We start from the raw sequence: 13,093 nt of genomic DNA, 5'->3' as shown, positions 1-13,093 counted from the left end.
GGGCGTCGCTGGGGCCCCCTGGGGGGAGGCCTGTGGGACCGGCGGGCGGCATTCAGCGCTCGCTTGCTCCTCTGGGAGACGCGCGCTGTGACACGCTCTTTTTCCGGAACTTGACGAAAAGTTTTCCCCCTCAAACGCAGGCTCCTGCGCGCCGGGCACGCGCGGGGTCCGGGGCCGGAGAGCAGCCGGCTTGGCGCACCGGACCCCCTTTTCTCGGAAGCCCGACTCCCTGGTACCCATTCTGTTTAGAGCAGGAGTCTCAGACCCGCGCCCTCATCGGACCTCCTGTCCCCGGAGCACCCCTTCCCCTGGCCGAGGAGACCTTGGCCAGCGGGCTCCCACGGGGCTGGCTGGGAGGCTAGAGCCCGCCTGAGCCAGCAGCCCTGCATAGGCGACCCTAATTGGGAGGGGACTGGGAGGAGCTGCCTGGAGGGCTCCGATATTCCTGGGGCACCACCCTCCTCCCAGGAGCCTGTTTCACCGCCGCGGGCAGGACGGCCCTGATGAGGACTGCTGGGCAGGAGGACGGACACTGGCCTTGCAGACTCCCGATCAAGTCCTGGTGAGGCCCAGGCAGTGGGCATTTCAGAGATGCCTGGCCCGCACCAGGCGGCTGCACCCATCCTGTCTTAACGTTGCATTGGGAGCGCTTTCTCCGACGAGGAATAGAAGCTTTGCTTTGGGAAGTTCTGTGTGCACCGGTGCATCTTGCCACTGTCAGAGGCTCTTGAGCGTTGCTTTGACGATTTTGTTTACTGAGGCTAGCTGAGGAGGTAGTCGTGGTGTCTTGGGGTCAGAGTTCACTCTCTTGCCCCCAGATTCTGCAGAGTGCTGGCACCTGGTGGTGTGTTGGCTGGCTTTCAGAGGATGGTTTACCTGCTGGGCACGTGTAGGAGCTTTGCTTGGATTGGTCTGTTCCTTAACAGTGATCTGGAACACTTCCTGTTGCCCAGTTTATCCGGCCAGTACCAGCAGTTTCTTCCAAGAAACCTCCTACCCTGTCCCACCTGGGTCCCCTCCTCCTCGCTGTCTTACTGTCTTAGTTGTGCTAAATGTTTGAGCCCTGGGATTGTGGGCTCCATAATCCTAATGAGATCCCAGCTTTAACGGGAACTTGTTACTTGATGGCCAGAGATTGGGTGAGTACACCTTTTGAGAAACTTGTAAGGGAGCTGAGACTAAGGAAGATAAAGCCAGTGGTCTGGGAATCACCCTGATGGAGAGGGGCAGAGATGGGATTCGAACTGAGGCAAGTCACTGGCAGGGCTTGGATCCCTCGATGTCCTCCACAGGCTGAGAGCCGGCTCTGCTCGGTCCCACTCAGCTCTGCTGTGCACTGGGGGGCCGGGCTGGAGTCCTGTCTGGGCTGAGTTTTCCGTGCACCCCAACCAGCTCCTCTCACGTTCAGGTTGGTGCTGCCTCCCTGGCCTGCTGACCCCTGTGTTCAGCCCTGCAGTTCCCCTGCCTTAGGAAACTCTTCTCCAACCCCTCCTCCTCACTCCTGGTCCTTCACGCTTCTGCTTTCCGTCTGCCCACCAGGTTGGTTTCCTCCCTGTGCTGTGGGGCAGGCTTCCCTAAAAGTGAGGACTTGGCTTATCAGGGCAACTTTCCTTTTTTAGTTAGGTTTTTACCATTGGACTCGAGCTTGCTGTAGCAGTGAGAGGGAAAGTGAGAAATCACCTGGGAGGGATGGCCATGCTGTAATCCCTTCTCCTCCATTCTCCTTTCGGGATTTTTGGGCATGCACACACACCCACCTGTGTGATTTTTGAGCCAATAGGTCTGGGACTTGAACTGTAGTCAGCCAAGTGGGAGTCCAGTGCTGTAACCACTATGGCACCTGCTGGCCCCAAGAGCAGCTTGTTTCAGAGTCTGTCTACTCCAGCAGATAAGTATGTATTCTGTGATAACGTTTGTTTTAGTACTAGATACAAGGTTTCTTGGACTTGAATTGTTTAGACTTCTTCTTTCATGAGTTGGAAGTCTTTCAGGGAATGACCAGCTTGACTTCCCCTTATTATATAGATGGGGAAGTCGAAGCCCAAGCTCCGTCAGTCCACACACAGGTGTGAGAGATGTTAGTGACAGGAAGAAGTGCTACAGCGGTGTATCTGAGCTGGCTTATGCAAATGCTTGCCAAAACAGTGGGGCTGAGTTGGCTGGCTGTTTCCAGTGCCCAGGAAGCGATAACACCAGTCAGTGTCATCTAAGACATGATTCTAAAGGCATAATGTGGATCTCTTCCGCTAATCATGTCAGCTTTCTAATGAGGTGGGGTCTGTTGTCCCCATTTTATTGTGAAGAAACTGAGGTACAGAGAAGTTAAATTAGTCCAAGGTCACAGAACTGGTAAGTGGAGAAGATGGGATTTGAACCCACACAATCTATTTCAAGAACCCACATTATTTTTCCCCCCCATTTAAAACTTTCTTTTTGAAGTCTCAAATACAGAAAAGTATAACGATTGAGTGTTCAGTTTCTGTATCATCACAAAATTTAGGGCTTGTATTCTTTTATTTTTTAAAAGAATCATTTAATTTTACTCATCGTTATTATTTTTTAAACTTGAGAATGAGAGAGAGAGAGAGAGAACAAGCTAACAGGGAACCGCGGTCCACCATGTGGGAGTCCAGCGCCGTAACTACCATACCACTTGCTAGTCTCAAGGTTTGTATTCTTAAGTACTCCCGGAAGTGACGTATGGGCTTTAAAGTCGGATCTGAATCCAGTTTCAGTTGCCCTGTGACCTCTGGTGAGGTCCTGTGCCTGAGTCTTACGGGCTTCTCAGCGTACTGGGCAGACTTGCGATGACTAGAGCTTGTGATGGTACCTGGCACATGGGTGCACGGTGACTGCTCAGTGTACAATTTCTCTGAGTTTATTTATTTTTTTAAGGATTATTTAAGTTATTATTTTTATATTGACCAGAGGAGAGAGACAGAGAAGGAGAGAAAAGGAAAGTGAGAAAGGTAGCCGTCAGATCCAGGACTTGAACTGTAATTGGCCATGCGGGAGTCCGGCACCTTAACCACCACGCCGTCTGCTGGTCTCTCTATACGTTTATTTCTTAAAAGAGAAACGGGCACCCTTAGCAGGATCTTGGCCATGGTGTCTGTCCCCTTCAGCACAACCTTCGCCGTTTCCCGTCCAGTTGGGATCCGAGCTGAAGCTGCGCCTTCCTCCTGGCTCCACCCTTGCAGAGCGGTGTCCAGTTGCCTGTGTCAAGGTGGCTAGGCCTCGTTTCTCTGACCAGTAATGAAGATTGTATGTTATTTGGGCTTCGTTACGTGGCCTGAGTATCTTCCTAACCTGTCTGTTGTCTCCCAGTCACTTCACAAGGATTTATGAAAACTAGTTAGTTTTAGTAAATCACTAAGTGTAGCTGAAACATTTCAGAGCGAGAACAGCTTCCTTGTAAAGTCCTTAACGCGGTCCAAAAAGCATGTTTCTGTAAGTTTATCGTAGGTTCCAAGAAGTTCCCTGAACTGTTTTATCTGATCGGATCCCGGTCTCCGCGCAGCCAAATTCTGGTGACCTCTTCTGATGCCTGAGCTTCCTCTCTCTGGCAAAGTAGCTGTGCAACCTTAGCTTGAATGTCCGGAGAGGCCTGTTTCCTTACTGAAGCACAGTTGTGGCATCTGGGGGGCTGCACCTCGGGCGGAATCCAGGAGCTGTGAGGGTCCAGGTCGGGGAGGGCACCGCAGCCTCTGGATGGCAGAGAGCTAAACTGAAAAAATTTTAAAAACATTATGTTAAGTGCCAGGTGTCTGAAAGTTCAGAGTAATATATGAGCTTACAGAAACTGTTTTTTTAGGATTATGTTTATCCTAATGAATAGCCCATTTAAAAATCAAGCTACTTTTGCAATTGACTTTTCCTTTCTACATCCTGCAAGTTAATCCCTTAATGTAGGTGCTTCTAGAGCAGTTTGAAGCGTGAGCAGGTGAGAGCTGAACCAGGTTAGCCCGGCGGGGGCTACTGCACATCACCCTGTATGCCTCTGTTTCCTTGTCTGTGAAGTGCTCCTAAGGCTCAGCTCCTTGGGTGTTGATGGAGTTTACGTAGATAGAAGGTGTGGACGTGGAACTCAGTGCCCACATGCCATGTGCCCTTGGTGAGCAGAGGCAGCTGCTCCTGTTAATTGTTAATGCTGAGGCACCGAGAGCCAGGAACCTCTTGCTCATTCTTGTTGAAGCCAGGACTTGAATTTAAGATGGGAAAGTGACTCACAGTGGTTCTTGCCTGTGGCGCCCTCTACAGAGCAGGTGGCGTTTCATGGGCGATGCCATTTAGAGCAGTGGATTCTCCTTGGTGTAAGGACCTCATTTTGGAGGGTTGACTAGGCTAATTGTTTTTGGGGGACTATCCAGTCCTCTAGCGTTGAGGTGAAGGCCTGGTGGAACAGCCATTCCTGTGAGGAGGCTGTTGGTCCTACCAGAATCTTCACCTGGAAACACGAAAGACCCTTGAGAGGCCTTGTGAGAATGCCATGGGTGCTGGAGACAGAAGATTCGGGTGGGGCCATGTCTGTGAGACTTCGGGTGGGTCTCTGCATCTACTGTAGCCCAGATTTCTTCTTCTTCTTTTTTTTTTTTTTTGCTATAGGTGTGTGCACTTGTCAGAGAGGGACAGAGAAGAAAAGTGACTCTTCCCCTCATCCCTCAGGGAGAATGGCCACAACTGCAAACCAGTCTCCTCCATTCTGCTCTTGGGAATTTGGGCATATGTGCGCATGTGCCTGGAGTGTTTTCTTCAGGCTGCCGGGTCTGGGACCAGAATTGGAACCATGGAGTCAGCTGCCTGCTGGCCCCGTCCCACCCAGCTTTGTTTGTCCCCTTGTAGAGTGGTAGAATAGAGCCCTTTCACAGGGCCATCAGGATTGGAAGAGGGGCCTGGTGTCTGCCTTAGGCCTTTGTGAGCGGCAGAGCTTATTAAAGGAGCACGGAGCCACAGACTTGGGTCCATGCCTGACTGCTTCTGACAAGGGAGACCTCGGGCCAGCCACGTGCCTCCTCCCACCTCTGCGCAATGGGTATTGAGGGACTCTGAAACAGGTGGTATGTTCAGAGTTTAGACAGGACATGGTGCTCATTAAATTGCAGTTTTACAGTGTTGTGCCGGGCATTTCAGTCCTGGCCCTGCCCTCTTGAAACTTGGGCCCTGTGACATACATGCATGCCTCCAGGCCATGACTGAGTAGAAATGAATCGTGCAAGCTTGACTCTTTAGAATAAAAATCCAAAATCAGCTGCAGAGCTGAGTAGATGAGTCTTGGCAGCAAAGATGAGAGTCAGAGGAAGAAGCAGCACCCCCGTGGTGTTTGCGGTGCAGGAGGCAGTTGTCCTCCCGGGCATCCAGAGAGCAGCCAGGACAGGGAGGGCTGGCAGAGCACATGCCCGGTGGGTGGGAATGAGCCACAGTGAGCTGGAGGCGGTCCTGCACAGAGAGGCAGTGGGACATCCCCTGAAGCCACCAGTGAGTGGGCCCCCTGCTGCTTGGGGATATACTTAAGTAATTTGATTTGTATTTCATAAACTGTTTCTTTTATTTTTGGATACTTTGGCCAAGACCTCACCCTACTGCTTTTTAAGTGTCAGAAAGTATGTGCTCTCACCAGAGAGAGAAAGAGAACCCTCCCAGTGGGGTGTGGTCATGTGATAATTGCCTTTTCTCCGTTCCTCTATCTCATCAGGATTTGGGGCATGCATGCATATGCACCTGGTATGTGCCTTTTTTTTTTTTTTTTAGAATTATTTTGTTTATGTTTATTTATTTAGTTATTTTATTTTGACCACAGAGAGGGACAGAGTGAGAGTGAGAGAGAGTGAGAGGGAAAATGAGAAAGCAAGCCACCAGATCTGGGGCTCGAACCACAGTCAGCCATGTGGGAGTCCAGGTGCCCTTAACCACCACAGCATCTGCTGGCCTCCCCGCACCCCCCCCCCCCATGTGTTTTAAGCTACTGGAACTGGGATATGAACCTCAGTGAGCCATGTGGGATTGTGCTTACAAATCACAGTGCTTAACTGTTGCGCTATAGGCTGGCCCCTCATTGCTTTGTAAGGAGGAGAAAAATCAAACTGTTACCTCTAGATGTACTTGTTTTCTCAAGTTCCATACAGAATCTCCAGCAGAACTCGGTCTGCTTTCTGACTTAAATCAAACTAAATATGTGGCCTGGTGGGGTGAGCTTGTTCAGCTCCCCGGGGGCGGCTGTCCTTGTTTCCTGCAGAGCTGTGTTGTGGCAGGTCATTAAGCTGAGATGGTCTTCCCTCATCTAGACTTCACGTGGTATATGCTTTCTCTTGTCTGGGAAGTGCTGTCTGATGGTCCTTGAGCTTGTGTGTAGTGCAGAGCACGGGCCGGGTTCGGGAGCTGTCCTCACTGTCCCCGGCTGCACTAAGGGTGCAGGCTCTGTAGCCCCTGCTGCAGTGCAGGTGTGCCCTTAGATGTTAGGATTCGGATTCTGGAATGAGTGTACAGGGAGGAATTCCGTCCACGCTCCTGACCGTCGGGCTGACGGTGCCCTTCACCTTCTAGGCTTGCTCCTGACACGGTGTCTAGGGCGGCCGTTCTTAGTTGCCCACGTCTGCTGTCCATACATGCCGTGGGGACTCAGTGGCAGGGAAATTTCTTCCTCAGGTTGTCACCTCTAGTCCTCACCTTGATCTTGGAACACAACCAAGCCCTCAGCAGATGTTTCTTGGATGAGACTGTCTCTGAAACCTGCCCGCTTAAGAATTTAGTTCTTAGTAATAATTAATTCAGCAAATGAATTTTTGATTCCTTAATTCATGTTGGGTACTTGGCTGCGCAGTGGTATCCAGGAACTATTAGCATGTGCCTGAAGGATGGAGTCCGGGGGGGAGACAGACATGAGAAGAATAGTAAAACATGGGGCCAGCAGTTAGCATAATGGCTATGTCACTGGGATTGCGGCGTGGCCATCTCCCGTAGGGGATGACTTCTCGCTTTCTGTCTCTCTGTCACTCTCTGTCTCTCTGGCGAGCGCACGTGCCCTATAGCAAAAACCTCTCCAAAAGAAAAAGGAAAAGAAAAAGAATAGTAAAACATGGTGCAGTTTCTTTAGGTCGAGTGCGGTCAAAAGGAGCCTACGAGGAAGAGGCCCTGCAGCGTCCTGGGTGTTTGGGGAAGGTCTTCAGAAGAGGCCTCTGAAAGCACCAAGTGCATCTTTGTGCCGTGTACTACCAGAGGCCCCAGGGCCCGTGCCTAGCTGGGGAGAGCACCCAGGTGGTGGCGCAGTAGGGCAGGAGGCTGAGAGGTGAGGCTGACTGCGCAAGGCTGGGAAGGCTGTCAGAGGCTGGGAAAGCCCTGGTGCTGGCTCAGGGAATTCAGGCTTCGTCTGCCTTTAGAAGATGTGTGACTTGGAGATGGGCCATCTGCAGCTGGGCTTCTGGCCAGCTTCCAAAGTCCAGCCTCGCCTCGGAAGCAGGCACCTTGTTTGTGCAACCGCTCCCTTACAGGGCAGTGTGGGAAGGCAGGTGGCCTGGGGTATGGCTTCTGGTTTTATGGCACTGGTGGCACCAGACAAAGGGTTAGAGGATAGGTGACACTGGGCCTTTTAGAGTTTGATTGTAGAGTATAAGGCTAGGGGAAGTACTTTTTCCTTTTAGGTTTGTTTCCTCAAAGGCCGACACCCTTCTTGAATTTTAAGGAACTTAAAACTGGACTTGGGACCATGGAGGCCTCAAAGCCACTTAAATTCTCCCCAGAAAAGGCCCCTGGGTTCCTGTCCCTGGCCCCCAAGGCAAAGAATAGTGGAGAAGGAAGGCACCAGCAGATGGCTTTGGGCTTTGTCAGTCCTGTCCTCCCTGTGCTTTATTTCCGTAGGGCGTCAGAGAGGGGGTTCTTTGGGTTGCTCCGAATAAAACACTGGTTTCACTTAAGTGGTTTCCAGTTCCGTAGATGTTAGTGGCTGTGTTTGCCTCAGTGCTGATTTTCCTAGGAAAGATGGACTTACAATATTTTATGTCCCTATCTACTCCAGTGTCAAATTTCTTGTGGGCTAACCCACATCTCTTTCTAACAGTTCAGATTCGGTTTTGGCAGGTCCTTGAGCTCTTCATATGCTAGAAAGGGGAGGGAAATGCGGATTGTCCGGCACCTGCTGTGCGTCAGGTGCTGGGTGTGCTGGTGCTTTTACCCATGCTGCTTATTTCTCTGTCCTCACCCCAGCCTCTGAGTTAGATGGTGTTGCACCGTTTTGCTGATGGGGAGAAGGGGAATTGAGGCTCAGAAAGGTTAAGCATCTTACCTGAGGTGGCTCCCCTGGGAAGTGGCAGAGCCAGAATTTCAGCTGGGTGTGTCAGAGGTTCTTTTCTTAGTGTGAGGGTTTCCTCTGATGTTTATGGCTTTTTGCCACATTAATTTGTTGGAATGTTGATGGTGTTTTGATCATTCTAATTACCTTTGACATTGTTCAAGATTAGCTAGCTCTCTTTGTGCTAAAGATGTTTATTTTCCTTTCCATTGAAACTATGCAGATTTTTATATATTTGTATCTATGTTATCTTCCTTCCTTTTGTGAATCTCGTTTCAAAACACAGCAACTTGATTTCCCAGAGCAGGGGGTACAGAGATGATCTGCAGTTGCCTTGCCCTGAGGGCTCATGGCTGGGATGGAGCCTCCCATCCTGGAGATCGGGGCAGTGTGAGCCATGAAACATTTAAACACGTTCATGCATGATGAGGCGATGCCCGGATCCTTTCGGAGAATGAACTGTTTGTTCTACAAGTTAGAGAAACATTTTATTTTTTGCCATACCTTTATAATTTTACTTTTATATTAACTCTAATTTTGGCTGTATTTTTGTTTTGGTGTATGTTGTACAGTGTGGTTCTTCTAATAAAATTGATAATCAGTTTGTATAACACTGTGATTAAATATCACTGGATCATGTTTCAAGTTTTTATCTAGTTCGTCTTTCTGAAACCTTTCAACTCATTGCTTTACATTCAGTTTTTGCTCCAGTACTCACTGTCTAATGGGCTTCCTCAGTTTCCTGGAGGGAGAGAGAGTACTCACCTTTCCTTTTTTTCGTTTTGAATAAGTTTGCCTTGGCTGTGTGGACATTGAGAGGCAGTCTAGGCTTCCTGAAGGGGGGTTGCGAAGGCCCTGCAGTACACCCAAACGGGAGGGAGTGTCATTGTTTCTCCCGAGCTTCAAAGCCTTCAGCTACTCGCGGTTTGGCGATGTCCTTAGCAGAGCACTGGGGAGGTCCAGGTGCCTGTCCAGTGCTTTTCTTCTGGTACTTTATTTAATTTGCCAAGGTATAGGGGAGTTGGGATTGGAATCCAGGACTGTCTGAGTCCAGATTCCTGCTCTTCGTGTGTTCTTCTGTAGATCGGATTTAAACGCACCACCTGACTAATTGCGTTTTGACATTGTAAAGGAAAATAAAGGAACGTTTATTTTCGGCTGCGTTCTCCAGGCTGGGTTTCCTCATGCTTCGTCTTCATGACCTGTCCTAGACCAGAGAACTTAGACATGGCCATAGACATGTGTGTGTGTGTGTGTGTGTGTCACTAACCGGTGTGGGTCCTCGACCTCAAGTCTTGGTGGTCCTAAGCTTTATTTTTCTCTCCTGATAATTTATCTTCACTGAGCCAACCTCCTAACCTGAGGTATTTTTATTTTATTTTTTTCTTCCCTTTTGTTTTAGTTTTTTGAATTGCTGGAGGGCACATGTGCTCACCAGATAGAAACAGAGGTAGAGAGTGGGTAAGTGAGAAAGCACCCCCACACACACACAGAGGGGATGGCCATGCTGCAACCCCTTTTCTTCCAGTCTCCTCTTAGGATTTTGGGTATGGGCCCAAATGTGTCACCTGAGCTGCTGGGTCTGGGATTAACCTGTATAATCAGCTATGTGGGATCCAACTGCCTTAGCCACCAGGCCATTGTCTGGCTTGCTCTCTCTCTCTCGTTAAAGTTTGTATCTTCCGAGAGAGAGAGAAAGAGAGAGAGAGAGAGAGAGAGAGAGAGAGAGAGAATGGTTGAGAGAGAAGATCCAGGTGATTGGCAGGGTCCTCATGGTATCCTCTCCCCAGCTGACCTGGATCATGGGCACATGTGCACAGCTGGCTTGCTCAGGGAGGACTTGGACACAAACTTACGACCTTTCCATGTGGGGACAGTCGTGTTACCACTGCAACACCACCTGGCCCTTATGTCCATTTTCTTATGTCCGTGTTTGTCTTTTCTCTAGTTTCTCTTTGGACCAAGATGACTGATGGAAACTTTTCCACCTCTACAAATGGCATAGCCTTGATGGGCATACTGGATGGAAACTCCCTTCAGAACCTGCAGCACGTGACTCTCAAGGCGTCCAGATCCCTCTCGGCTCCTGAGCATGGGCCCAAGCTGAAGCTCGGTGCTTTAGATGATCGGCATAGCCTGCAGTCAGTGGACTCGGGCATTCCTACCCTGGAGATTGGCAACCCAGAACCCGTCCCCTGTAGTGTGGTTCACGTGAAGAGGAAACAGTCTGAGTCAGAGATCATCCCCGAGAGAGCCTTCCAGAGTGCGTGCCCCCTGCCGTCCTGCCCAGCACCGGCTCCTGCGAGCACCGAGCGGGAGCAGAGTGTGCGCAAGTCCTCCACGTTTCCCAGGACGGGCTATGACTCGGTGAAACTCTACAGCCCCACTTCCAAAGCCCTGAACCGCAGCGATGACGTCTCCGTCTGCAGCGTGTCCAGTCTTGGCACGGAGCTGTCAGCCACACTGTCTGTCAGCAATGAGGACATCTTGGACCTCGTGGTCACAAGCAGCTCCAGTGCGATTGTGACCCTGGAGAACGACGATGACCCACAGTTTACTGATGTCACCCTAAGCTCCATCAAAGAAACCAGTGACTTCCACCAGCAGGACCGTGTTGATGAATCTGAGGAGGGGAGTAAATTGAAAATATTGGGACCATTTAGTAACTTCTTTACAAGGTAATGGCCTCTCTGTCTCTCTAGAAGAGCCAGGTGATTGAATTCAGGCCAGTTGGCTTGTTCTTGTCCGAAGTGTGTTGCATGTTCTCCTGTCTTGTTAGGCAAGCAGGCACCATGTCGTATAAGAGCTGATGCCTTTCCCCAGGAGCCTGGAATCCTGTGGAGCCAGTGCAGCACTGGTGGTTGGTGATTCTGCTGTTTGACTCCTCACTGCCAGTTGTTACTTGTGTGTCTCTGGCTCACTGGTCCAGTCTGCTGTTGCTTCCCAACCTCTGACCTGTTAGGACTATGGGTGACCCACAGGTGGCCAGCATTACCAAATAACTAATCTTAGTTTGTAGGCCTTGGCCTCTGAAGGGCCCTTTACACTAATCACTTGAGTTTCTTGGACCAAGCACAGTGTGTTGATGAGGACTGTTCGGTTAGTAACTCATATCTCTAACTGTAGTGCCCACTGACACAGCTCAGGACGGGCTTGTCTGGTGCCCCTAGCTGTGTTCCCTGTGGGCCTGCATGGCTGTGCTGGCTGTGTTCATGACTTGGCTCTGGTCCTGTTGCTGAGGTGTGTGCTGTCTTTGGAGCACAACCTCATGCCTTCCCACCTGTGTTGCGAGCAGGCCATGCACCATCTGCCTGTGGTACCCTATCACCCAAGTGCTAAACCAGGCCTTCTGGGGTCCCTGTGTCTTTCCTAAAGCTCTATGGGGACAACTTTAGCTTTTCTCCATTTTTGTTTCTTGTTTTTAAGTTTTTTCCTGGTATAGGGTGCATGTGCTAGCCAGAGAGGTGAGACAGAGGCAGAGAGAGAGAGAGAGAGAGAGAGAGAGCGAGCAAGTGAGAGAGCGAGAGAAAGTGAGAAATCACCCCCCCCCCGGTGGGGAGATGATCACACTAGTGTCTTCTTCAGTCTTCTTTTTGGGTTTTGGGCATGCATGCACATGTGCCTGGTGTGTTTTTCAATCTGCTGCTCTGAGACTTAAACTGCACAATTGGGGGACCAGCAGATGGCATAATGATTATATCACTGGACTCCCACATAATTGACTGTGGTTAGAGTCCTGGACCTGGTGGCTTAAATTCATGTCGGATGTGTGTGCGTGCATGCCCAAAATCCCAAGAGGAGAATGGAGAAGAGATTGTGGCGTGACCATACCCCCAGTGGATGATTTCTTGCTTTCTGTCTCTCTCTCTCCGGTGAGCGCATATGGCCTATAGCAAAAAATCTCTCTTAAAAAGAAAGGAAAAAAAAAACAAAAAAAACCCCCCAAAAAATAAGCAATCGGCCATGTGGGATCTAGCACCTTAATAACTATCACGCCACCTGCTGGCCCTTTAGTGCCTTTCCTGTGCTCTAGTGGGTGTTTAGACCCTGTCCTGGGCAGGCATATGGCTGTATGGTGATACGGCTGTAGAAATGATCTTAGGTAATGACCTTAAGTGGTCTTGCAGCCTGGGGTCAGTGGGCATGGACACATTAATCAATGATGTGAACAGGGGAAGGGCATGGGGACTGTGGCATATATATGCAGAACTGTGACCTGCTCCATGGCTACTCTTCAGAGGGCTCAGGGTCCAGGGCTTGGCAAGTGGGACCATTTCGTGGGTGACCCTGGCTGCTCCTGTGCATGTGCCCCTAGTGAACCCCCACTTGACCTCACTGGGAGTCCCTTCGAGATGGCATGATGTGCTGGCTGGAGTCCACGGAGGCGTCTTTGACTGTGGGCACACATACTAACTTATCTCTGGCGCATTTGCTTCGTCAGGGAAGTGTGGGATCCCTTGGATGAGCCCAGGAGTGTCCTGAGAGAGATGAGCTTGAACGCAGCCTGTGGTTGCATGGTGCCAGCATTTTTCTCTGATACGCTGTCAGGTGTACATCCTACCACCGTGCGAGTAGACTTTCTGGCCTCTGATCTCAGGAACTCAGTGATGGCCTTTGGTGACAGGAACCCGGAACCTGTGGGGAGCTTCTGTGTGCGCTCTGTCGGGGGACTGGTAGCCATATCGTAGTGTTATGGTGGTTCCACCTCGTGTGGCCGAACTGGTCCCTTTACTCAGAGCAGCATTCTTAACTTCCCCTTTTTATGAATACCACATGGTACCTGTTCCATGTGGACCCTCAGGATCCATCCAG

At 50.4% G+C, this 13,093-nt stretch overlaps 1 protein-coding gene and 1 long non-coding RNA gene across 2 annotated transcripts in view; one reads left to right on the top strand and one right to left on the bottom strand.

The window, feature by feature from the left end:
• Positions 1-13,093, top strand: part of TBC1D14 (TBC1 domain family member 14) — a 127,217-nt gene that overhangs the window by 636 nt on the left and 113,488 nt on the right. Inside the window, exon 2 of the mRNA XM_006153644.3 lies at positions 10,230-10,959. Within this exon, the coding sequence (XP_006153706.1) occupies positions 10,247-10,959 (713 nt within the window). The 5' untranslated portion in view covers positions 10,230-10,246. The remainder of the gene's footprint in view (positions 1-10,229; positions 10,960-13,093) is intronic.
• Positions 3,418-13,093, bottom strand: part of LOC102495055 (uncharacterized) — a 13,614-nt gene continuing 3,938 nt past the window's right edge. Inside the window, exon 3 of the long non-coding RNA XR_335302.2 lies at positions 3,418-3,727. This is a non-coding gene — a long non-coding RNA (uncharacterized LOC102495055). The remainder of the gene's footprint in view (positions 3,728-13,093) is intronic.

This window comes from Tupaia chinensis, unplaced genomic scaffold (genome assembly GCF_000334495.1).
Source record: "Tupaia chinensis unplaced genomic scaffold, TupChi_1.0 Scaffold000384_1, whole genome shotgun sequence".
In the NCBI taxonomy this organism is placed as follows: Eukaryota; Metazoa; Chordata; class Mammalia; order Scandentia; family Tupaiidae; genus Tupaia; species Tupaia belangeri.
The sequence above is the reverse complement of the archived record's forward strand: the minus strand, read 5'-3'. Positions and strand labels throughout refer to the sequence as shown.